This window comes from Myxocyprinus asiaticus, chromosome 10, assembly GCF_019703515.2.
Source record: "Myxocyprinus asiaticus isolate MX2 ecotype Aquarium Trade chromosome 10, UBuf_Myxa_2, whole genome shotgun sequence".
NCBI lineage: Eukaryota > Metazoa > Chordata > Actinopteri > Cypriniformes > Catostomidae > Myxocyprinus > Myxocyprinus asiaticus.
Window position 1 is genome coordinate 42,247,928 of NC_059353.1, and position 24,237 is coordinate 42,272,164.

At 40.8% G+C, this 24,237-nt stretch overlaps 1 protein-coding gene across 1 annotated transcript in view; it reads right to left on the reverse strand.

Moving 5' to 3' along the window:
- Window positions 1–24,237, reverse strand: part of ttn.1 (titin, tandem duplicate 1) — a 157,021-nt gene that overhangs the window by 21,599 nt on the left and 111,185 nt on the right. The window contains 11 exon segments of the mRNA XM_051709103.1: window positions 18–311; window positions 398–2,164; window positions 2,273–2,578; window positions 3,974–4,276; window positions 4,400–4,699; window positions 4,811–5,098; window positions 5,205–5,501; window positions 5,597–5,899; window positions 5,988–6,575; window positions 6,658–6,954; window positions 7,067–24,229. Of these exon segments, the coding sequence (XP_051565063.1) occupies window positions 18–311; window positions 398–2,164; window positions 2,273–2,578; window positions 3,974–4,276; window positions 4,400–4,699; window positions 4,811–5,098; window positions 5,205–5,501; window positions 5,597–5,899; window positions 5,988–6,575; window positions 6,658–6,954; window positions 7,067–24,229 (21,906 nt within the window).

Sequence of the window (24,237 nt, forward strand, 5' to 3'; positions counted from 1 at the left end):
CATTATAATATACTTACAGCTCTCATCTCTGATTACTACATATCCAGAAGATTGAGAGGGTGGGCTCACTGTGCCAATAGCATTTCTTGCTATGACTCTAAATTCATAGCGTTCACCACAAGCAAGACCAGTCACTGTAAATTCTGTGTCAGTGACATCTGAAAAATTGCTCTTCAACCAGCGTCCCTTGCCCTGGCGTTTCTCCACATTGTAGGCAACAATTTTGCTTCCACCATCCCGCTTGGGTGCTTCCCATTTCAGTTGAACTGATTCACTTGTTACATCAACATAGTCAGGAGTACCAGGAGGATCTGAGAATGAGATGCATAACTTTTTTAGTATTAAGATATTTTCAATATTTTTAGTTTTGAAAAATAACCCTTAAAGTTAAACTTACCAACTGGAGAAACAGCCATAATGGGTTTGCTTGCATCACTCATGCGACTGTATCCAGCATCATTCTGGGCATAGACTCTGAACTGGTATTCTAGACCTTCAATAAGACCAATAATCCTGAACTCCCTTTCTTTCACCAAGACTGTGTTGACCTTTTGCCACATTATGCTGTTCTTCTCCTTCTTTTCAACATGGAACCCAAGGACTGGACAACCTCCATCAAAGATGGGTGCCTCCCACTGAATTGTCATGCCATCATTTGTGACATTGTAAACCACGGGCATGCCTGGTGGGCCTGGTGGTCTGAACTCATGCTTGGCAATTACATTTTGAGAAACTAAAGGTTCACTTACACCAAATCTGTTTTCTGCACAGACTCTGAATTGATATTGAGTTCCCTTGATCAGGTTTGGTACCTTAAATGATGTTCCGATCACACCTGAACAAGCCATCTTCCAGTCTTTCTTAGAGGTGTCACATTTCTCAACAGTGTAGCAAGAAATTTCTCCACCTCCATCATCATTTGGTTCATCCCATGATATAGCAATACTTTCTGCTCTGATCTCATCCAACCGGATAGGTCCAATAGGTTTAGTTGGTGGCCCAAGGGTAATAACCTGTACATGGAATGATTTCCTGAAGAACGTGTTGTCCAGAGTTAGTGTGTATTTACCACCATTCTCTTTCTCCACATTCTTTATCATTAAAGTTGCCTTGTTTTCAGTCTTCTTGAAGCGGACCTTTTCACTCTCCTTTAATGGCAAGTTGTCCTTAAGCCAAATAATAGTTGGTCTTGGTTTACCTATGTATGGCAATTCAATGTGGACATTGTGTCCCAAACGCACACTAATTTTTCCATCAGGATACTCATTAAGGCTTGCTTCTGGTGGAATAATGTAGTCTTTCACTTTAATAGGTCCAATTTCAGTAAAGTCACTATTACCCTTTTCATTCTTGGAACAAACTCTGAAAAACATTTCAGTGAGTTCCTTAAGTTTTGTAATTTCATGTTCACAGTGCTTGTTTGTGCCAGCAGGAGCCCATTCCTCCTGACCTTGTAGTTTCTTTTCAATTATGTAATCTGTAATAATGCTACCACCATCATAATCTGGTTTGTTCCATTGCAGTGTTACTGAAGTCTTTGTGGAGTCTTTCATAGAAAGGTCTTTGACTGGACCTGGTGTCTCAGTGGCTTTAACTGGCTCAACTGTTTCACAAGGATCTCCAACTCCATTCTCATTCTCTGCTAATACACGGAAGAAGAACAATGTCTTCTCAGAGAGTTCTTCAATAACATATGTGGTCTCTTTGCATTTGTTTGTTACAGAGGCATATGTACGCTTTGAAGAGTCTCTTTTCTCAACAACATAATTGGTGATTTCAGCTCCACCGTCCAGTAGTGGGGGCTCCCAGCAAAGTGTAACTTTCCCACGAGTGACATCTTTCAAGAATAAATTCCTACAAGTAGCTGGGGTGTCCTGGACTTTAACAAATATTATTAGAGACTTTGGTTCTCCTACTCCATTTGAGATGTTAATAGTGTATTTACCAGTGTCATTTCGAGTTACTTGCGAGATTATGAGACACGAAGAAGTATTTGTGTTGTGGATGTCATATTTAGGATCATTGTCAATGTTTTGGTCTTCTTTCTTCCAAGAGACACTTGGAGCAGGTCTCCCTTTGAGGGGCACCATGATTTCAACATCTTTACCAGCTTTCACGATGTAGTGAGTTCTCATTGCAACATCTGTATCAACCTGGGCTTCCTCTGGAAAAATCACAGGAGTTACATTGAGTTAAAATAATGTAGTTTCAAATATAAAATATTAATAGAGAAAATACAAAGACATTACAAACATTTCAGTGTAATACATACCAAGAATATCCTTGGCTTGGACTGGTTCTTCCATTTCTATTGGGTCTCCACGGCCAGCACAGTTAACAGCAAATACACGGAAGTAGTAGTCAACATCTGGTTTAAGATCTGAAGCAACATACTCTGTTGTTCTTACTTCACCCTTCTTGCTAATCACTGTCCATTCCCCTTCTTCACCAACTCTTTTCTCTACAATATAGCTGGTAATTTCACTGCCTCCATCATACTCTGGCTTTGACCATCCAAGTGTGATTGATGTTTTAGTTGAGTCGACAACCTTTAGCTTAGTTGGTTCATATGGTGGGTCTGGAAGAATTTACAAAACTCGGTTAGAACAAAACTGTGGGCTCTAATTTCTTGAGTGCACAAAGCGCAGCTCTACACGCTACGATCGTGCACTATGTCTTATCCAGTTTTCGTGAGAGTGCTAATTCTAAGTGCAATTTTCATGCCAGCGCAAAGCGCAAGTGGTGTGCAGTGTTTGCGCTAACTGTGGGTGTATACATTCAAACTGGGGGTGTACTCTATGATAAAAAAGTGGCACAAAGCGCAATTTGCTATTTTCCTGACAAACAGGTCATTGCGCTAAGATGTTTCAAAAGTAGGTCTTAACTCTAAAAAGTCTAAAGTCAGTTCCTGCATTTGCAGTTTGGAGATTCCACCAGCAGGTGGTAATAAAGTTAATGTCCAAACTCTGAAGATAGAGTGGAACATCAAATTATGCCCCTGACAATAGAATTTTTTTTAAACATACATTTATTAGATTTGTTTAAACTATCTATAGGTCATGGTTTATTTTTCAATTATTGTTATTATTATGTTTATATTTACAATTATATTTAAGATCTAATTTATATTGGTATTTTTCCACCTGCTGTCGTAGAGCAAAAAGAGCAAAGAAGCCGGTGGAAGAAGATGGAGAGAGTAAAATGTTATGTTTTTTTTACCACTTCATTATTTTGATTACATTTTCATTTCATTTGAAGTGTAATTTGAATTTAGAAATATTTTTGGTTTAATTTTGTCGTGTTTCAATACATAAATTAAATTTGTCAAAAATCAACTGGTTGAAGTGAAGTGCGTGTCGATACAATCACTGTTAATACTAGCCATGATTTGTGTGTCAGTAGATGAAAATGATTAATAATACTTTCATTCTCTATTTATGGAGCCTACATATCCTGATGAGAAACACATTTTTCATGCATATAAAAGGAGCTTATCACCATCAAATAAAAATACCTGACATTCAATAAAAGTTAATCAAAAAAGAGGTACATATCCATATTTCTGTTCTACTAATTTATTGCATAAAGAGCATTTTTTAAAAACGAACTTCGTATGAATATGCTGTCTTTGTTTTTATCACTGGTGCTTGACAGGGAATGGACTATATAATAGGACACTTAAGCTGCAATTACCAGAGAAGAACTTCAGAATTAAACTCCACTTGACCCAGCCCATTTAGCACTTTGCATGCATAATTTTGCCAAAACCCACTAGCACCTAGACTTAGCGCATGCTTGCACGAAAATACCAAAACTTCATGGCCATGCCCACTGAATTTGCACTTATGCACATAGTGCTGCGCAAAGTGCTAGTGCTCTTAAAATAGGGCCCTGTATGTCAATATATGTTGAATATGAATTAAATATGTAATTCGTAAAATAACATTCAGTAAAATATGATGGTTATACCCACCAACTGGATCAGCAGCTTTGTAGAAGTCAGAAACATCTGAGTATGGACCTTCTCCAGCTTTATTGATTGCACATACACGATACTGATATTCATTTCCTTCTGTGAGATGATGGACATTTGCCTTGGTATCACTAATGGGGTCCTTGTAAACTTTCACCCAACGTAGGCTCTTCTTATCACGTCTCTCCAAATAGAACCCTGAAACCATGCTACCACCATCTACACTAGGTTTATTCCATACAATCTGCATTGATGTTCTTGTGATTTCTGTTGCTTCTGGTGTAGCAGGTTGTCCAGGAGTAACTGAAAAATAGCAGTAATAAATAGTATAGATGTATTTTTATACACATGATATTGTTGTTCAAAACTATACAATATGCATTATCTGGTATATTAATTTTTTTATTCAATTTACTCGTTCCTTACCAAATGCATTTTTTGCAATAACAGGATCAGACTCCAGAGGATCTCCAGCTCCGAATTTGTTAACACCTCTGACACGGAAGACATATTCATTTCCTCTGGCCAATTTTTGGATGGTTACTGTACATTCTTCCATTGCATCTGAGACTGTGGACCACACTACTCTACTTGTCTCTCGCTTTTCTACTACGTAATGAGTTACTTTGGCACCTCCTTCATCTGCCACTGCTTCCCATGCAATTGTTATCTTGTCAGCAGTGACTGATTTAAATTCAATGTGTCCAGCTGGAGGTCCAGGTTTGTCTGAATATGAAATGAAAATTTACTTGAATACAAGCAAATAAATAGTTGACAAAGTGCATCAAAATTATATACTGTATACACATTTTGTTGGTGACACAAATTATTACATACCTAGAATCTGGATTCTGATAGAGGCAGATGCTGTGCCAAACACATTCTTGATTTTGATCTCATATGTTCCAGTATTAAGACGAGTACAATCCTTAATGAGGACAGCAGATGAATCAGTTGCATTCTCAATTGACAACTGTGCGCTTGACACTAATTCCTTTCCGTCTTTAAGCCATTCAATGGTTGGTAAGGGTTTAGCAGCTATTCCCACTTTGATTTTGACTGATGCACCAGCTTTGTACTGCACAACATCCAAGTACTCTGGAGGTAGGTCAATTGCTGGAGCACCTGAAATTTTTTTTTTGAAAAATTGGAAAAGTGTGTAATTAATGTGCAGAGTATTGTTGTGCATTGTAAAACAATATAACCAGCAATGTACAAGTAATAAACTTACCAGAAATGTCAACACAAGTTACTGGTCCTACAACAAGAGATGGGTTGCTAACTGAGCCAACTGCATTCTTGGCAAAGATCCTGAATTCATATGACTGATCCTGTGTCAAACCTGACACAGTGAAGTTGGTATCAATGACATTGGTAAAGTTTGCCTTTGTCCATCTTCCATTTGGAGCATCTCTTCTCTCAACCATGTACCCAGTGATTTTGCTTCCACCATCATAGGGAGGCTTCTGCCAGACAAGGCTAATGGAATTTTTGGTAACTTCAGACATTCTCACATTTGCTGGTGGTTCTAAAATAAAAGACAAAGTTTTGTTATTTAGAAAATAAATTTAGAGAAACTTGGGACCACACCTCCTCAGTATCCTTTTTTTTATTTGAGCTTACCACAGGCATCAATTGCTAGGACTTCGTCTGATGTCTTGCTGAACTTTCCAATACCAGCTGCATTTTCTGCAGCTACCTTGAATTCGTAAATCATTCCAGGACATATATTTGTCACTCTAATTTGAGTTGCAGGGATTGCTGTTTTGTTTACCATCTGCCAAAGGATGCTGCTTCTTTCTTTCATTTGGACATGATATCCAAACACTGGGCTTCCTCCATCTACTACTGGGTCATGCCAGCAGACAGTAAGGCTTTCCCTTGACACAAAGCTCATCCATGGTGTTGATGGTGGTCCAGGGATAGCTAAAATACACATTAAACAGGCAAAGTTCTTCAAACAATACTGATACAACTAGACACAATTGCAGATGTGCTTTATAAAAGTACTTACTGTATGGAAGCTTCACTGTAATTGTCTGAGAATCAATGTGGTCACTGATGCCAAAGCGATTCTCAGCTTTTACCCTAAATTGATATTCTTCTCCCTTTGTAAGTTTGGTGACTTTAATGGCACTTCTGGCAACAGTGGATGAGACTTCTGTCCAGGCTGGGGTACTTGTTTCACGTTTGAGAACAACATAGTTTGTAACAGGACTGCCACCATCATACACAGGAGGAAGCCATTTGAGACATAAGCTTGTCTCTCCCACATCACTAACTTCAACAGGACCAGCTGGAGGACCTGGTCTATCCAGGACTAGGATGATCACGTACATCTTGGTTGTTCCACTTGTGTTTGAGGCAACAATGTCATATCTTCCAGCATCATTTGCAATACTTTCCTTCAGGTTGATATTAAGACTTTCAGGGGTTACTTCAAAGCTGAATCGCTTTCCACACTTAACAGGAGCATTGTTTCTTGTCATTGTGACCTTTGGCATTGGTTTGCCAGTAAGAGGAAGCTCAAATTTAAGATTTGATCCTGCTCTCACATAAACAGTGTTGTGTGGGAAGTTCTTCATATCAAACTCAGGGGCATCTGTAATAAAAATACAAGATTAATTATTTTTATTAAATATAATAAACATGAAATGAATGGAATGTTATGAATCAACACTCACCCAGTTGATCTTTCACAACAACAGGAATTATCATTTCTTTTGGTTCACTGAGTCCGGCGTGATTCTCAGCACGAACTCTAAAGAAGTATTCTGCATTTTCTCTCAGGCCCTTAATTGTGTGGGTGTTGGCTTTAACAGTGGCACATTTAACCCACTTCTGTTGGCTGATTTCAAGGGCATCAATGAGGTAGCTGGTAATTCGGCTTCCACCATCATGCTCTGGTTTTGACCAGGCAATGGTGACACTATCCTTTGTGACTGCAGTAACACCAAGTCTAGCAGGTGGACTTGGTTTTTCTGTTGGTACAAAGTTTAAATCATACTTAAAACACAAAATAAATTAAGCTTTTCTGAAAGAACACCTATAATTTAGAAATTCTGAGAAAAATCTAAATGGAAATGACTTTACCTGTAATCTTGGTTCCATCTTTAGTTTCAGCTGGTTGACCTATACCAAACTCATTTTCTCCAATAACTCTGAAGTAGTAGATTGCACCTTCTTGTAAATCTTCTACCTTGTACGTCAGACTATGACAGTTGCTTGTTACACATACCCAGGCCTTTTTGCTAGCTTCACGCTTCTCAATATGATAAGCTTTAACAGCATCTCCTCCATCATTCTCAGGAGCTTCCCAAGTAACTGTAGCTGAATCTTTTGTGACTTCTGTAATCTTCACATTAGTTGGTGGTCCAGGAGAATCAAGGACTTTGACCACTATTGGCAAAGATGCAGTTCCAACACCATTGTCTAAAGTAGCAATGTATTGTCCAGAGTCATTTCTTGTTGCTTTTTCAATAGTAATAGATGTGAAATTTTCAGTTGTTTCAATGCTTGCCCTTGCTTTGAGATCAACTTCCTCTTTATTCCATGTAACTGAAGGTACTGGCATTCCCTTAAATGGTGCTGTCAAAGTAAATGAATTGCCATGCTTGACAATTAAAGTCTTTCGCATCTCAATGTCAACTTCAAACACAGGCTCTTCCTTTCTGTCTGTTGCTGGCTGTGGCTCAGAGACAGGCGACTGCTCACTTATGCCAATTTTGTTTATGGATTTAACAGCAAATACATATTCTACATCAGGTGTAAGACCAGAAATAGTGAATTCGGTGTTCTTTGTCATTGGAATAGCCACAACCCACTCCTCATCCTGAGATTTCTTGTATTCCACACTGTATCCAAGGATTTGTGCACCGCCATCAGATGATGGCTTTTTCCAGGCAATAGTAACAGAGGTCTTTGTATGATCCAGAATCTTAGGTTTAGTTGGTGGGGATGGCACCAGAAGTTCATCCTCTGCCCTTGCTGAAGGAGATGGATCACTAGCTGGACTCACACCTGCTGCATTTTCAGCATAAACTCTAAACTCATACTCACATCCTCTTCTTACTTTAGATATCACAGCTGTTAGGTCTGTCACAAGCTCCCTGTTCACACGGACCCAGTGAAGACCAGATTTCTCCCGCCTTTCAATGATATATCCAAGAATCTCACTGCCTCCATCAAAAGCAGGCTTTGCCCAAGTAAGATTCATTTCCTCACTGGTCACGCTTGTGATTTCAACATTTGTTGGAGCTGTTGGGATGGTGTATGGATCGGTGACCTTGACTATTTCACTTTCAAGAGCTTCACCAAGTCCAAACTTATTGACAGCCAATACTCGGAATATGTACTCATTTCCTTTCAGGAGCTTAGTGACCTTACATGTTGTCATTTTCACTTCTCCATGTATAAGTGTCCATGCCAATCGGCTGGTCTCTCGTTTCTGAACAACATAATGTGTTATTTCTGCGCCACCGATTTCTTGTGGTGGTCCCCATGACAATGTGCACTCTTCTGCTGTGAGGCCTGTGACTGACAATGGTCCTGCTGAAGGTCCTGGTTTATCAAGAATAACACAATTTACTGGTGTTGTGACACTTCCTACCAAATTCTGTAGAGTCAAGGCATACTGTCCAGAATCGCTCCTTTTGCAGTCTTTAATTACTATCATTGTACTAGTATCTGTTCCGGTGACCTGAATTCTTGCCTTTTGTTCAATTTCATGTCCATCCTTTGACCAAGATGCAACTGGAAGTGGGCGTCCTGCAATGTCAGCATTAATCTTCAGGATTTCCCCAGCTTTTACAACAACAACATCTCTGAACTTGACATCCATCATAATGCGTGGTGGATCTACATTATCTTTAACTGTAATAGGACCAGTGTTGTCAGACGGCTCACTGAACAGTCCAGCAGCATTCTTTGCGATGACACGGAAATCATATTGGTCATCCTGTGTTAGGCCAGTAACATCAAAGTAGGTCTCTACGACATTAGTAAAATTGCATCTTATCCAGCGACCCTCTGGGAGATCTCTACGTTCAATTACGTAACCAGTAACTTTGGCTCCACCATCATACTCAGGCTTTGTCCAAGAAAGAGATACAGTGGATTTGGTAATGCTAGTTACCACAGGCTGACCAGGAGGATCGCAAGGATCTCGTGCAGCTATGGCTTCACTGGCTTTGCTTGCTTTGCCAATTCCAGCAATATTTTCAGCATAGACACGGAACTCATACATCATACCTTCCTCTATGCCAGTTACTTTAAATTCAGTATCCTTGATGAGTGTCCTGTTCACCTTTGTCCACAGAATACTGGTCCTCTCCTTGCGTTCTAAATGATATCCAAGAACTGTGCTACCACCATCATTAACTGGTTCATTCCATGTGACAAGCATAAATACCTTGGTGGCTTGAGGTACATGAGGTGTAGAAGGTGGGCCAGGCTGTTTGAATGTGTACTCTGCAGTAATGCCCGGAGAGTCAATTGGCTTACTCTTTCCATAGCGATTAACTGCATAGATACGAAACTGGTACTCGGAACCTTGTGTCAGTCGAGGTACCTTGATTGATGTTCTGGCGACATTTGTTGAAACAATCTGCCACTCTGTTGTATTGGTATCTCTCTTTTCAACAATGTAATTGTTTATAGAGCATCCACCATCATACTCTGGTGGGGTCCATGACAACGTAATACTGTCAGAAGTCACAGCATCAACCTTTACTGAAGCTGGTGGTCCAGGATTATCAAGAACAACAATACCAATATCTGTGGACATGGTGCCTGCTGTATTAGCAAGAGTGATTTCGTATTTACCAACATGCTCAATAGCAGCTTCCTTGATGACAATTTTGCTGGACACTATAGTGTTTATGATTGAAAGAGAGGTTGTTTGCCTCAGAGGGAGGCCATCCTTTTTCCATGAGACAACTGGCTTAGGCCTGCCTCTCACAGGGACTTCTACAGTAAGATCATCTCCAGCCTTAACACTATAAGTATTGAACAGCAGTTGTACTGAGGGTTCAATCTCAATATCTTTAGCAACAACAGGCACACCAAGTTCTCGAGGCTCACTCTTACCCTTCTCATTAAGTGCAAAAACTCTGAATAAGTATGTTTCACCAGGTGTGAGGTTGCTCACAGTAGCCTCTGGAACCTTAACTGTGCAGCTTACACCCCATTTGTCACTGCTCTTGGGGTGCATCTCTACATTGTAGCAGATGATTTTACTGCCTCCATCATGGATGGGTTTTACCCAAGTCAGTGTCACGCTGTTCTTTGTAATATCCACAAGAGTTACTTTTCCAGGTGGCAAAGGTACCTGCGCAACCTTTATAGGATTTTTTGTTTCTGCCATCAAGCCAAAGCCATACTCATTGACAGCACACACACGGAAATAGAAAATGCCTCCCTCCTGCAGTTCATCAACTTTAAAGGAAGTTTGTGTGCAGTTGCTTGTCACAGATGTATAAGCTTTCCTTGTAGATTCTCGCTTCTCAACAATATAATTAGTTATTTTAGCTCCCCCATCTGTAAGTGGTGGCTCCCAGCAGAGATTCACAGAATCTTTCTTAACATCTTTCACTTCAAACTTCTGTGGAGAACTTGGTGTATCGAGCACCCTGACATTCACAAATGCAGATTTTGTGCCGCTCTTATTCTCAAGAGTTAAGACATATTTTCCACTGTCAAATCTATTGACGTTGTCAATTACAAGCATGGTATATGAACCTGTGGACTCGATCTGAGCATGTTCTGTTAGAGTTCCATCCTCCTTTTCCCATTTGATGGATGGCTCAGGTCTACCTCTAATTGTAATGAAAAGGCGAAGAGATCCCCCTGCACGAACTGAGACAACTTTCCTGAGGTCAGCATCAAGTTCAATTTCAGGTGCCTCAATTTTTTCAGATGCAGTCACTGAGCCATAAACATCAGCTGGCTCACCAACTCCTTCAGAATTAATGGCACAGACACGGAATTTATACTCAGCATTTTCCTTCAGCTTTTCAACTGTTAGGCGTGTTGCTTGTACACCAGCTGGTGGTGTGCATATGGTCCATTCCTCTGAAGAAACTTCTTTCATCTCAACAATGTAACCTTTAACATATGCTCCACCATCAGTAGCAGGCTTGCCCCAAGACAGAGATACAGATGAGCTAGTGTAATCTGTAACTTTAGGATGATGAGGTGGACCTGGGGGAGTTGTGGCATTTATTGCTCTATAAAATAGAGACAGTTCACTAAATTCTCCTACCCCAGATTCATTCTCAGCAGCCACACGGTATTCATAGAAATGTCCCTCTGACAGACCAGTAACTTTAAAATGCAGATCAGTGAACTTCTTTCTGTTGCATTTTGTCCATCTCACCCCATCTTTGTCACGCTTTTCCAAGTGATAAGAAATAATTTCTGCTCCCCCGTCACTCTCTGGTGCAGTCCATGATAGAGTCATTGAATCTTTTGTTATCTCACTTGCCTCTGGTGCTGATGGGGCACTTGGTGGCTTGTATGGATTGCGTGCAATAATAGCTTCAGATTCCAAAGGTTGACCAATGCCATATTTGTTAACAGCCATTACTCTAAAGATATATTCATCACCTGCCAAAAGCTTAGTCACCTTATAATTCACAGTTGAGATGTTGGTATCAACAACAGTCCATGATAGCCTGCTAGTTTCCCTTTTCTCAAGGATGTAATGAGAAATATTAGCACCTCCATTCTGTGATGGCTCAGACCAGTAAAGATCACATTTATCAGACATGATGCCAGCTACACGTAGTGGTCCAGTGGGTGGACCTGGTCTATCAAGAACTTTTACTCTTATTGGAATTGTTTTTGTTCCACCACTGTTGCTTATAACAAGATCATAGTGTCCACTGTCCAATCTTGTACAGTCTTTGATTGTAATAGAAGCATATTTCTGTGTGCTTTTTACTTCAACGCGCAGTATCTTATCAATTTCCTTTCCTTCTTTTAGCCATTGGACATCAGGAGTGGGTTTACCATGAATATCTGCATCCAAAACTAAATTATCTCCAGCACTGACAATAATGACATCCTTGTACTTGGGATCCATTGAAACACTAGGAGGTTCAATTTCGTCTGTAGCAGTAATTGGTCCAGTGCTGTCAGAAGGCTCACTGAAGACACCAGCTGCATTTCTTGCAATTACTCTAAATTCATATTGATTGTCTACTGTTAAGCCTGTGATGGTAAATTCTGTCTCAATTACATTGGTAAAGTTTGCCCTTATCCATCGTCCCTCAGGCAAATCTCTCCTTTCAACAATATATCCAGTGACTTTGCTGCCACCATCATATTGAGGCTTTGTCCACTGAATCCTAATGTGGTTCTTTGATATTACCACAGCCTCAGGAGTACCAGGTGGATCACATGGGTCACGAGCAACAAAGCTCTCTGAAACTTTGCTTGCTCTCCCAATACCAACAATGTTTTCAGCACATACCCTGAATTCATATCCAATTCCTTCCTCAAGATTGCATATTTTGAAAACTGTATCAGTAATAAGGGTTTTGTTTAGTTTCGTCCATAGAATACTTGTTCTTTCTTTGCTCTCAAGGTGATATCCAATCACTGAACTGCCACCATCATTGACTGGTTCATTCCACTCAATTATCATTTGATCCTTGGTGGCAGACTTTACATATGGAGTACCAGGTGGCCCAGGGGGTTTGTAAGGATATTGCACGACAATTGACTTTGAGTCCAAAGAAGCACCCTTACCATATCTATTCTCAGCAATGACTCTAAACTGAAACTCAGCACCTGTTTTCAAATTGGTAATTTTGAGAGATGTCCTGGCAACAGAACCAGCAACAACTTGCCAAGTAGTTTCAGTGTTGTCTCGCTTTTCAACAATGTAATGCTTTACTTGGCAGCCTCCAGTGTACTCTGGAGGTTCCCATGAAATGGAAACAGAGTTATTGCTAACTTCATTTATTTTTATTGGTCCTTTGGGTGGACCAGGTTTATCTAGGATTATGATACAGATATCTTCTGTAACTGTACAAGCACTGTTTGTTGCAGTAACTGCATATTTTCCAAGGTCGTCTTTACAGGCTTCAGTAATCTGTAGGACTGTGGAGGTTGGTGTGTTTGAAGTACTAACTCTGGATGTAACCTTGAGTGACTGTCCATCCTTTGTCCAAGTAATTTTTGGTTTTGGACGTCCAAAAATAGGTATTTCAAGTTTGAAATCATCTCCAGATTTGACACTATATGTGTTGAACTGCAATTTTAGGCTTGGCTCAATTGTGAGGTCATTTGCAATAACAGGTGCAGCAAGAGCCCTTGGCTCACTTTTGCCTTTCTCATTGTATGCCAGAACACGGAATGCATATTCCTTACCAGCAGTCAGTCCAGTAACTGTTCCTTCACATTCTTTTACATTTGTTGCTACACCCCATTTGTCAGTTCCTTTTGGAAGCATTTCAATAAGGTAGCCTACAATTCTACTACCACCATCATGCTCTGGTTTTTCCCAAGCAAGAGATGCGCTTACTTTAGTCACATCAGTCAACATTACCTTTCCAACTGGTTGAGGTACTTCAGAGGCCTTTGAAGCTGTCTTTGTTTCAACTGGTAAACCAACACCATATTCATTTTCTGCCATAACTCTGAAGTAATACATGGCACCTTCTACAAGATTTTCCACCTTATAAGTTGTCTTGGTGCACTTGTTTGTTACATTTGCATAAGCCTTTCTTGTGGATTCACGCTTGTCAACAACATAATTCTTGATCTTTGCACCTCCATCAATAAGTGGTGGTTCCCAAACAAGTGTGACATTGTCTGTCTTGATATCCTTAACTACAAGGTTCACTGGTGCTCCAGGTGTATCTAACACTTTAACAGCCACAAATTCAGAAACAGAGCCACTGCTGTTCTCTAGAGTCACAGTGTATTTTCCAGAGTCCCTTCTATCACAAGAGTCTATTGAAAGCTGGGTGAAGTTAAGACACTTTTCAATCACTGACTTTTCTGACAATTCACCTTCATCTTTAGTCCATTTGATATCTGGCATCGGTCTGCCTCTGAATGGTACATTGACTCTAACTGACCCTCCACAACGTACAACAATGCCTTTCCTCAGCTCGGAATCAAGGTGAATTTCAGGAGCCTCTAGCTTGTCCTCAGTCTTTGCAGTTCCTGGAATAACTGCGGGTTCCCCAACACCTAATTTATTGATGGCACATATTTGAATCTTATATTCTTGTTGTTCTGTTAGCTTAGTGATTTCAAATTTGTTGATACGAAGGCCAGTAGGGGGAGTACACATAGTCCATTCCTCCTCTTCAGCTTTGCATATCTCAACAATATATCCTTGAATTGCGCATCCCCCATCATTAATGGGTTTTCCCCATGCCACTGTAATTGAAGTCTTGGTTGTATCAATAACATGTGCATTCATGGGTGGACCAGGTTTGTATTTGGGATCACAAGCCTTATAGTATGAAGTTGGCAAGCTTGGTACTCCAATTCCAGCTGCATTTTCAGCTGATACTTTGAATTCATATTCATGATCCTCTATAAGTCCTTGAACTCTGAAACATACATCAGTGACTTTCTGTCTGTTGCATCTTGTCCATTTAATTCCAGACCGGTCTCTTTTCTCAATAATGTAGCCAAGAATTTCACTTCCACCATCAGAGTCTGGTGCACTCCAGCAAACAGTCATGGAGTCCCTTGCAATATTTGTCACCTCAATAATTTGTGGTGAGCCAGGGGGAACAAATGGGTCTTTCATTATTGTGGATGGTGTAACTATTGGCTCACCAACACCATAACTGTTGACAGCCATAACACGGAAAATATATTCATTACCTTCTAGGAGCTTTGTTACTTTGTACGTTGTTGTTTTGCAATCATTAGAAACAACAGTCCAAGCAAGGCGACTTGTCTCACGTCTCTCAATAATGTAATGAGAGATAGTGCTTCCTCCATCGTCTTGTGGAGCACGCCATGTAAGAGTACATTTATCGCTTGATACACCTGTGACATGAAGAGGCCCTTCTGGTGGGCATGGTTTATCAAGCACCTTTACTTGGAATGGAACAGTCTGAGAGCCAGCAACATTAGTGAGCTGAAGAGTGTAATTTCCACCATCTTGTCTGACTGCATCTTTTACAGTGATTAAGGCTCTGTTGTCAGTGTTTTTGATTTCACATCTAATTGTGTTTTCAACCTCCTTGTCATTCTTAAACCACTGGATTGTGGGAACAGGCCTACCATGAACATCAGCTTCAAGTTTAAATGTATCTCCTGCATTCACGATAATAGCCTGGGTGTATTCTGGGTCAATTGAGAACTTTGGTGGCTCTACCTCATCCAATGCTGCAACAGGTCCACTGTTGTATGATGGCTTGCTGATAGTGCCAACTGCATTCTTTGCAATTACCCTGAAGTCATATTTAGCACCTTCTGTCAGCCCAGTGACAGTAAAATTGGTTTCAATAACATTTGTGAAACTTGCTTTCATCCAGCGTCCCTCTGGAAGATCACGTTTCTCAACAGTATAGCCAGTGATAACACTTCCACCATCATACTCTGGCTTTGTCCATTGGATGGTTATGGAATTTTTACTGACATGTATAGCTTCTGGGGTTCCAGGAGGATCACATTGATCACGAGCAATAAAGCCCTCTGAAATTTTGCTGCATCTGCCAATGCCAACAATATTTTCAGCATAGACTCTGAACTCATATTCAACACCTTCCTCTAAAGGACTGGTTTTGAATTGTGTGTCTTGAATCAATGTCTTATTTATCTTTGTCCAAAGGATGCTGTTTCTCTCTTTCCTTTCAAGATGGTATCCAATAATGCTGCTGCCTCCATCAGAAACTGGCTCATGCCACTCAACAACCATATGGTCCTTAGATAGTGATGACACAAATGGAGTTCCTGGGGGTCCTGGCTCTCTATAAGGATACTGAGCAACAACAGCTGAAGAGTCCAAAGCATAACTCTTGCCATATCTGTTTTGAGCAATGATTCTGAATTGATACTCAGCACCGGTTTTCAGTCTTGGTACTTTCAGTGTTGTTCTTGATACTGAAATGGCAACATTCTCCCATGTTGTTGTAGTTGTATCTCTCTTTTGCACAATGTAATTTGAAATTGTGCAACCACCAGTAAACTTAGGAGGATCCCATGACAATGTAATGCTTGATACAGTTATCTCATCAAATCGCACAGGGCCAGTTGGTGGGCCGGGTTTATCAAGAGTGATGATTTCAATGGTTGCATCCTTCTGTCCAACAACATTGGACACATTTATTCCATACATTCCACCATCCTCTCTTGCTGCTTCTTTAATGCTAAGAATTGTGCTGTGTACTGTATTAGAAATGTTAACCCTTGTTGTGAATTTGAGGGCTGCACCATCCTTTGTCCATGTGACCTTTGGCTTTGGGCGACCAGAAATTGGAATTTCAACTTGTAGGTCCTTTCCAACAAGAACACTGTAGTTGCTAAATGCAGGTCTTACATCAGGCTCAATGACAAGGTCCTTTGCTTGCACTGGCACAGCAAGTGTTCTAGGGTCACTCTTTCCTTTTTCATTGATAGCAATTACTCTGAAAATGTACTCTTCTCCAGGGTTCAGATTATTAATTATAGCCTCTAATGTTTTTACATTGGCACAACCAGACCATTTGTCATTACCCTTGACTTGCATTTCAACAAGATACTGAAGAATTCTACTGCCACCATCATGAATAGGCTTTTCCCAAGCAAGAGACACACTTGTTTTAGTAACATCTACAACACTTAATTTACCAGGACATTGTGGCACTTCTGAAACCTTCAAAGGATCAGTGATATCTGCAGGTAATCCTACACCATGTTCATTTTCTGCCAGCACTCTAAAATAGTAACTGCAGCCTTCTTGAAGTGGTTCAATTTTCCATGAAAGTGTGTGGCAGTTTGTGACAACAGCAGAGAATGTTTTTCTAGTGCTCTCACGCTTCTCAACAATGTAATTTTTTATCTTTGCACCACCATCCAAAGAAGGAGGCTCCCATGTAAGTGTGACAGATTCCTTTGTAATTTCTTTCACTTTGAGGTTGAGCGGAGCACTTGGTGTATCAAGGACTTTGACACTAATGGTTTCTGATTTTGCACCAGCAGAGTTTTCTGCAATCACATTGTATTTACCACTGTCTGCCCTATTTATTTTATCAATCACAAGGGAAGTGTAACTGCTGGTTGTCTCAATCTGTGCTGTCTCCTTGATTTGCCCACCATCCTTTTCCCATGTGATTTGTGGAGTTGGTCTTCCTCTGACAGGGATGAAAATCCTGAGAGAACCTCCAGCTTTAATACGTATAAGCTTTCTAAACTCAGGATCAATATCAAGATCTGGTTCCTCAGTTTTGTCCTCTGGTAGAATGGGTCCAGCAACATCAGCATGCTCTCCAACACCAACCTTGTTAACTGCACAAACCCTGAATTTGTATTCTTGTTTTTCTTTCAGATTTTCCAAAGTAAAGCGTGTTAATTTAACACCTGTTGGTGGGGTGCACATTGTCCATTCTTCAGCTGCTGATTCCTCTGCAGCCTTGCCTTCCTCTACTGGAGTTTTTACCTCCCCTGCTTTTACTTCACATGCTTCAACAATGTATCCCTGGATCTCACAGCCACCATCATAAATAGGCTTTCCCCATGTAAGTACAACAGATGATCTGGTCATGTCAATCACTTTTGGATTATGTGGTGGGCCTGGCTTGAAGACAGGATCCAGTGCTTTATAAAATACAGTTGGAGAACTTGCCTCACCAACTCCAGCAGCATTCTCAGCAGAAACTCTGAATTCATAGAGGTGGTTCTCAAGGAGTCCAGTAACTTTAAATGTGAGGTTAGTACCTGTTTTCATGTTGCATCTAGTCCACCTAATACCTTCCTTGTCATGTTTCTCAATAATATATCCAGTGACAGGAGTGCCACCATCATTGGTTGGGGCCTCCCAGGTTAAGACCATAGAATCTTTTTTAACATTAGAGATGTCCACACTTTTTGGTGCATCTGGAGGTGTAAATGGATTTTTGATAGCAACTGCACTTGACTGCAATGGCTGACCAACACCAAATTTGTTAACTGGTAAGACTCTGAAAATATATTCATTTCCTTCAAGCAGTTTTGTCACTTTAAGGTTTTCAGCTTGAACTTTGGGTTCAACAACTGTCCAAAGTAGTCTGCTAGTCTCTCTTTTTTCAACAATATAGTGAGTGATCTTGCTGCCACCATCTTGTTTAGGTGGTTTCCATGTAAGACAGCATTGCTCACTGGTTACACCTTTGATGGAGATAGGTCCCTCTGGTGGCCCAGGCTTATCTAGGACACTGACATTGACTTGGACAGCTTTCTCTCCTCCTGGATTTCGCAGCAGTAGAGTATATTGACCTCCATCAGCAAGTTTGGCCTCTTTTACAGTCAAACAGGTAAAGCTGTCTGTGCTTTTAATTTCACGATGTATGGTGTTTCCAAGTTCCTGCTCACTCTTCATCCAGTGGATTGTGGGTATTGGTTTTCCATGAACATCAGCATCAATCTTGAAGTTGTCTCCAGCATTTACAATAATTGTTTGAGTGTACTCTGGATCTATGCTGATGTGTGGTGGTTCAATCTCATCTTTTGCCATTATAGGTCCAGTACTGTATGAAGGATCACTGAAAACCCCAGCAGCATTTCTTGCAATGACACGGAACTCATATTTCTGGTCCTCTGTAAGACCTGTTGCAGTATACTCAGTCTCTATGACATTAGTGAAGTTTGCCTTCATCCAGCGTCCCGCAGGCAATTCCTTTTTCTCTACAATGTATCCAATGACTTTGCTTCCACCATCATACTCTGGCTTGGTCCAAACAATTGTAACTGAATTCTTTGTGATCTTAACTGCTTCTGGTGTTCCAGGAGGATCACAGGGATCTCTAGCAATGTAGCCCTCTGAGACCTTGCTAGCCTTCCCAATACCAACTATGTTTTCAGCATAAACTCTGAACTCATACTCCAGGCCTTCCTCAAGGCCTGTGGTCTTGAATGTTGTGTCTTGAATTAGACTTTTGTTAAGTTTAATCCAAAGAATGCTGTTTCTCTCTTTACGTTCAAGATGATATCCCAAAATTGTGCTTCCACCATCAATGACAGGTTCATTCCACACCACCAGCATGCTTTCTTTTGTGGATGACTGCACAAAGGGTGTTCCAGGAGGGCCTGGTAGTTTGTATGGATATTGTGCAACAACACATTCAGACATAAGCAGAGGGCTTTTGCCATATCGGTTTTCTGCTACAATTCTGAACTGATATTCAGAGCCTGTCTTTAGTCTTCCAGCCTTAATTTGAGTTCTTGCTAGATTTGCTGCTACAACCTGCCAATTTGTTGTGGATGTGTCCCTCTTTTCTACTATGTAGTTGTTAATTGTGCAGCCCCCATCATACTCTGGTGGCTTCCAAGAAATTGTAACACTGTCAGCTGTTACTTCTTCAACTTTAACAGGGCCTGTTGGTGGACCAGGTTTGTCAAGAACAACTATTCCAATATCCACTGTTGTGTCACCAGCTGTATTTGATAGTGTAATGCTATACTGGCCAACATCATCTCTACATGACTCTTTGATTATTAGATTCAGCAGTGTATCCGTAGAGGAAAAGTTAACCCTGGTTGTTCGTTTAAGTGGAACTGCTTCCTTTAGCCATGAAATGGCAGCCTTGGGACGAGCGATATATGGAATATCAATTGTCAAATCCTCTCCTGCCAGGACACTGAATGTTGAGAACAACAGCTTTGCAGATGGAGCAAACACAAGGTCCTTGGCAATCACAGGTACACCAATTTGACGAGGATCACTGGTTCCCTTTTCATTCCTTGCAGAAACACGGAACATGTATTCTTCACCAGGTGCAAGCCCAGTAATAACTGCCTCACATACCTTAACAATCACAGCTTGTGTCCATTTTTCACTCCCTTTACTCTGCATCTCTACAACATATGCAACCACTCTACTTCCTCCATCATGTTCAGGTTTCTCCCACGATAATGTGACACTTGTCTTTGTGACATCTTGAAGTGTAATCTTGCCAGGGGGGAGTGGCTTCTCAGACACTTTCACTGATTCACCAGTCTCAATAGGAAGACCAACACCATATTCATTTTCTGCTAGAACTCTAAAGTAGTAGTTGCAGCCTTCTTGGAGTTGATCAACTGTGCATGTAGTTTTGTGACAGATTGCATTAACTGTAGCATATGCCTTTCTTGTTGCCTCACGCTTTTCAACAATGTAATTTTTAATTTTGGCACCACCATCATTTAGTGGAGGATCCCACACAAGTGAAACAGATTCTTTAGTGACCCTACAAATTTTAAGGTTTTGTGGTGCTCCAGGTGTATCTAGAACTCTAACAGTCACAGAGACTGTCTTTGATCCGGAGCTGTTTTCGACAGTCAAATTGTATTTTCCACTGTCAAATCTATTCACATTTCCAATAACCAGTGATGTAAAAGATGATGTAGTTTCAATTGTAGCTCTGTCTAAAGGTTCATCATTCTCTCTAGACCATTTAACCTCTGGTGTTGGTCTACCTCTAATTGGCACAAAAAGTCTCAGTGTATTGCAAGCTCTGATGTTCACAATCTTACGAAGTTCAGCATCAAGGTCAGCCTCTGGTGGTATGATTCTTTCCTCTGCTTTTGGTGAACCAGGAATAGATGCTGCTTCTCCAATACCCTCGCTATTTAGAGCAGACACGTTGATTTTATATTCCTGATTTTCTTTAAGATTTGTAATTGTAAATGATGTCCCCTTTACACCCTCTTTAGGGGAGACAATTGTCCATTCTTCCTCTTCAGTTCCAGGGAGAGAGGTCTCAACAATATACCCAGTTATTTCAGAACCGCCATCATAAACTGGTTTGTTCCATGCAATGGTGATGGAAGAACTTGTTGTGTCCAGGACTCTTGGGTTGCCAGGTGGACCTGGTTTGAAAAGAGTGTCTGTGGCCTTGACAAATAGTGATGAAGGGCTTGGTTCACTTATTCCTGCTGCATTTTCTGCAAAAACTCTGAATTCATATTCATGGCTTGGAACAAGTGCAGTAACCTTGAAATATAAGTCTGTAACTTTCTTTTTGTTACATTTAACCCAGCGCAAGCCAATCTTATCTCTTTTCTCAATGCGATAATTGGTGATTTCACTTCCACCATTGCTCACTGGTGCCCCCCAACAGAGGACCATTGAGTCCTTGGTGACTGCTGTAATCTCAGGTGTTTGTGGAGGACTTGGTGGTACATATGGATTTTCTGCAATTGTTGGTTCAGACTCAAGAGGTTCTCCAACACCATACTTGTTAACAGCCATAACTCTGAAAATGTATTCATTACCTTTGAGCAGTTTTGTCACTTGGTACTGGTTAACCTGCAAGTCTGATGCCACATTTGTCCATGCAAGTCTGCTTGACTCACGTTTTTCAATAATATAATGCTGAATGTTTGCACCACCATCATCTGCAGGTGGATTCCATGTGAGCACACATTTTTCTGCTGTAATATCTGAAACTGCCAGAGGTCCTTTAGGTGGTCCTGGTCTATCGAGAACCTTCACATTGAAGACATGCTTAGCAAAACCACCTATATTTGTTGCTGTCAGCACAAATTCACCACCATCCATTCTGACAGAATCCTTGTTGATCAAGGCTGCTGTAATGTCTGTCATTTTAATCTGTAATTTGGATGTGTTTTCAACATCTTTTCCATCTTTTGTCCAAACCATAGATGGTAATGGTTGGCCTACAACATCAGCTTCAAGTTTGAACATCTCTCCTGCTTTGACAAGTACAATATCTTTAAATTTAGCATCAACCATAATTCTTGGTTCTTCAATGTCATCTTTGCAAATAATTGGATCTGATGGATCTGATGGGTTACTAACAGCACCTGCTGAATTTCTTGCAAGCACACGGAATTCATAAGAGGCATCTTGTGTTAGACCACTTATAGTGAATGTAGTTTCGATAATATTTGTAAAATTAGCTCTTATCCAGCGTCCAGCTGGAAGGTCTTTCTTTTCCACAGTGTAACCAGTAATCTTGAATCCACCATCATACTCTGGTTTTGTCCACTGGATAGTGATGGCATTTTTCGACACATAGGATGGGACAGGTTGACCAGGTGGATCCACTGGATCAAGAGCAAGCATTGGTTCAGAAGCCTTGCTTGGTTTTCCAATTCCAGCTATGTTTTCAGCAATCACACGGAATTCATATGCAACACCATCCTCAAGTCCTGTGGATTTGAACAGATTTCCAACCACAAGTGCTTTGCTAATCCTGTGCCAAATAATACTGTTCCTCTCTTTCCTTTCAATATGGTAACCAATGACCTCGCTTCCGCCATCAGCAACAGGTTCATTCCAGCCAATTGTCATTGTATCTTTAGTGAACGTGACAACTTTGGGTGTTCCTGGTGGTCCAGGCACCTTAAATGGATATGCAGCAACCACTGCCTCTGATGTTATCGGAGGCCCTGTGCCATATCGGTTTTTGGCCTTGACACGGAATTGGTACTCAACTCCAGTTATTAAACGGGTTGCTTTAAATGTTGTACGAATGATCAGTGAGGACAGTTCTACCCATGTCTGGCTAGTAGTTTCCCTTATTTCAACTATATAGTTATTGATTGGTACTCCTCCATCATTTTCAGGAGCTTCCCATGAGAATTCAATGAAAGTACGTGATATTTTGTCCAGTTTAATTGGTCCCTTTGGTGGTCCAGGCACATCATGCACCTTTACAGTAATGCTATCTGTAACTGAGCCAACTATGTTCTTCCCTGTCATTGAGTACTCTCCACAGTCACTCCTCAAACATTCATTTATGATCAATATAGTTGAGGTAGACGTATTTTCAATCATTGTACGTTGTGTCAGTTTTAGGGGCTGATTGTCTTTCTGCCAGGAAACAGTTGGTTTAGGACGTCCAGAAACAGGCACCTCAACCTTAATATCATCACCAGCCTTGGCAATAACAATCTTCTGACACACACCACGGAGGTCAAATTCTGGCTCAGAACTTTGTTCTCTGATAACAACAGGCTTGCTTGTGCGAGGAAGACTTCGGCCAGAACTGTTCACAGCCATCACACGAAATACATACTCTTCGTTTTCATTAAGATTTTTTACAACAAAGTCAAAAGTCTTCACAGTTGTCACATGCGCCCACTGGTCTGTTCCTTTCTTTTGTGCCTCAATTACATAACCTGTAACTCTACTTCCACCATCATGTTTTGGTTTAGTCCATGCAAGACTAACTGAGTTCTTTGTAACATCAGTAAAAGTGACATTTTCTGGTGGAGTTGGTGCTTGAGATACTCTGATTGGGTCTGGAGTTTCAACTGCTTCACCAATGCCATACTCATTTTCAGCAAAAACTCTGAAATAATACTCTAAACCCTCTCCCAGATCTGGAACTCTAACAAAGCATGTCTCACATTGTGTGATCACAGCAGCATACGCCTTGCGGGTAGACTCTCTTTTCTCAATTATGTAATTGGTAATCTTTGCACCTCCATCAATAAGAGGCATTTCCCATTGCAAAGTGATGCTCTCTTTATCAATTGCTTTGGGTTTCAGGTTGAGAGGAGGCCCGGGTGAGTCCAAAACCCTTACATACACAGAGGCAGTCTTCTTTCCAGCAGCATTTTCTAATGTCAAGTCATATTTCCCTGCATCACGCCTATTACACTCAGGAATGACTAACAGGGTGTATGATTCAGAATTGTCAATGTGTGCGCGAGTTTTCAATGGTGAATCCTCTTTTGTCCACATCACTGTAGGAGTTGGACGCCCTTTAATAGGAATAAATATACGAATAGAGGCACCTGCTCTAACAACTAATGTCCTTCTGAGTTCAACATCAAGTTCTAGATCAGGGATTTCTTCACGTTCAACAATTTCATAAAGATCCTCTGTTTGTGCTGGTTCACTAACGCCCATTGCATTCACTGCACTAATTCTGAAATGATACTTCGCTCCTGCCTGCAAGTTGGCGACAACAAACTCAGTGATCCTTAGAGGTGCAACTGTGTCTTTCAACCAGTCTTCTTCTCCCTCCTTTTTGTGCTCAACTAGGTAACCTGTGACTTCCATGCCACCATCATAAAGTGGCTTGCCCCAACGCAATTCGGCTGTTGTTTTTGTAGTGTCAGTGACTCTTGGGTTGACTGGAGGTTCCGGTACATCTGGGAAT